The sequence below is a fragment of the Myotis davidii genome, unplaced genomic scaffold (assembly GCF_000327345.1).
Source record: "Myotis davidii unplaced genomic scaffold, ASM32734v1 scaffold233, whole genome shotgun sequence".
NCBI classification, from domain to species: Eukaryota; Metazoa; Chordata; class Mammalia; order Chiroptera; family Vespertilionidae; genus Myotis; species Myotis davidii.
In genome coordinates, this window is record NW_006285917.1 from 1,601,775 (window position 1) to 1,604,366 (window position 2,592).

General features: G+C 49.9%; 1 protein-coding gene across 4 annotated transcripts in view; it reads right to left on the minus strand.

Moving 5' to 3' along the window:
* Positions 1 to 605, minus strand: part of EIF4B (eukaryotic translation initiation factor 4B) — a 32,418-nt gene extending 31,813 nt beyond the window's left edge. For 3 of the 4 annotated variants that reach the window (XM_006757030.2, XM_006757028.2, XM_006757027.2), the window contains exon 1: positions 387 to 605. In XM_006757030.2, the coding sequence (XP_006757093.1) occupies positions 387 to 399 (13 nt within the window). In that variant the 5' untranslated portion in view covers positions 400 to 605. The remainder of the gene's footprint in view (positions 1 to 386) is intronic. The other variant, XM_006757031.2, reaches the window with a different exon arrangement.
* Between the last annotated feature and the right edge of the window lie 1,987 nt (positions 606 to 2,592).

A 2,592-nucleotide genomic window follows, 5' to 3' on the forward strand; every position in this document is an offset into this window, starting at 1 on the left:
CCTCCGCGCGCCAACCGCCTCCTCCTTTCCTCCACGCCTTACCGCTGGCACAGCGCTTCGCGTCTCCGAGAAGGCCTCCCGCCTCCCGCTGATCTTTCTGTGCCTCCTCTCCGTTCCAACTCAAGACAGAGTCCATCATTACTCCCCGCTCCAACCTCGCGCAGATGGGGTGAAAAGGGAGTGAGGGGGAGGGTGTCCTTCCCCTCCCCCTCCCCCCTAAATATCCCGAGGCGGTAACCTAACAGGGCCAAGTCACCAGCCTGCCGCAGCCTCCAAATCCCAAGGGAAGCAGTGCCGCCGACTCCCCGACTCCAGGGAATCAGGAGATCAGGCTCGGAGAGTGGCTTGGGAACCCGGTCCTTGGACGCACTCGGCCGCTCACTCACCTGAGGCCGCCATGTTGGGAGAGGGAGAGAGAACGCAAAGGACCCGGATGAGGCAATCACGTGATTATAGCGGGAGCGCCGGGCTAGGAGTCGCGAAACTGGGAGGGGGCGGGGAGGTGAAGAGTGAGACAGGAGGCGGGGCGTTGCTGTTCTGGGTTCGTAGAGCTGCGTGAGGAAGTGGCGCAGTGTCCTACGGGAAGACCTACGCGACGTGTGGCCTAAGGGGTGGGGCCTGGGCTGTCGCGAAACCCCTAACGCTTTACGTAGCCTTACGTGCCGACCAGGGGCAGGGCCTGAGCCCGGGGCGGGGTCTCATGATGCCCGGACTTCCTGTCGGTGGGGTCAGCGGAAGGGGCGGGGCCGCGTTGGCTACCCTGGGAGGGAATGGAACCGGCTGGAACTCAGAATGGGTGTGCTACAATTGATTTTCTGAAGGCGAGCATTCGGAGTTTCTTTTTAAATTTCTGTTTGTTGAAGCAAAACAAGCCCACAATCCTGGGTAAGGGTGGTTCTAATTGGGCATGTTTAGAAGGAATTAGAAAGTAAAAGATAGGGAACACTTACTTGCCATGGGTTTTTACCTCATTTAATCCTTCCTTTTACTGACTGGCTTGGTTCAGTCAAACTCAGGCTCCATTTTTCACAGAAGCGTGCTATCCATGCTTCTCCAGCTAATGCTACACTTTATCTTATATTATTTGTCATATTAGCATTTCACTCAGTGAAACATTTCATTGGGTAGCTACATTGTGTCAGGTACTGTTAACTGGCTTTTTTAAGTACAAGAGATAACAAAACCTCCCCAAAGGAGGTTGCAGTCCAGTAAGGGAAAAATAAGCACTCCGTAATCAAGGTGATTTTGAGAAAAGGTGACTGGGTGCAGCTTTAGATTGCCTTATCAGGGAAGGCAAGCCTCTGAGGTAGTGACATTTAAACTGAGATCTGAATTACAAATAGCCAGCCCTGTGAACATCTTCAGGAGTTTTAGGAGAAGGCAGAGGATGCACAGCTAGGTCAAAAGCTCCAAGGCTGGAACATCTTGGCACGTTGAAGAATTTAAAGGCTGGCAGCTGGAGCATGGTAAGGGGGGGGTACAAGATGAAGTTTGAGAACTAGGTAGAGGTTGGATCACGTGTGGCTTTGTAAACCAGGTTTAGTAGTTTGATGTTATTCCAAGTGGGTTGGGAGAGCATGGAAGATTTTGTATAAGGGAATGTCATTAGTTGAAATAAAAATTTGAGAAGGATTAGTATCTTGATGTGGTTGGTGGTTATGAGTGTGTATTTATGTAAAAATTCATCACATAGTACACTTAAAATATGTGCATTTTACTTATAGATGTTATACTTTAATGCAAAAAAAGAGAGGCCACGACAAGAATACTCAGACTGTTGAATGGAGAGTGGATTATACAGATGCAGTAATGGAAGAGAAAGACCAGTTAGTTAAAAGGTTGTTGCTGCTGGAGCCCCATTATGACTTCTTTTTTTTAAAAAAAATATATTTTTGTTAGTTTCAGAGAGGAAGGGAGAGAGAGATAGAAACACTAATGATGAGAGACTATCATTGATCAGCTGCCTCCTGCACACCCACAATGGGGATCAAACTCACAACCTGGGCATGTGCCCTGACCTAGAATCGAACTGTGACCTCCTGGTTCATAGGTCAGTGTTCAACCACCAAGCCACACCAGCTCAGCCCCATTATAACATTTTGTAGACTCTAGGCACTTTTGCCTTTATAGGCTCCTTTCTCCATAAAAGCAATATTAAAAATTATATTTTATGATTATTGGTATAAAGACAAATATATTAATACTAGAGGCCCGGTGCACGAAATTTGTGCCATGGGTAGGATCCCTAGGCCTGGCTGGTGATCAGAGCCGATTGGGGCCTTCTGACTGCCGGCCAAGGCCTTCATTCTGTGCTGCCCTCTGGTGGTCAGTGCACATCATAGCCAGTGATGGAACTCCCGGTCTCCCCATCGAACTCCCAAGGGGACACTTTGCATATTAGCCTTTTATATATATACTAGAGGCCCGGTGCACAAAAATTTGTGCACTCAGGGCGGGAGAGGGGGTCCCTCAGCCTGGCCTGTGCCCTCTCGCAGTCTGGGACCCCTCGGAAAATAACGACCTGCTGGCTTAGGCCTGCTCCCGGGTGGCAGAGGGCAGGCCCAATCCCTAGGTGCAGCCCCTGGTCGGGCT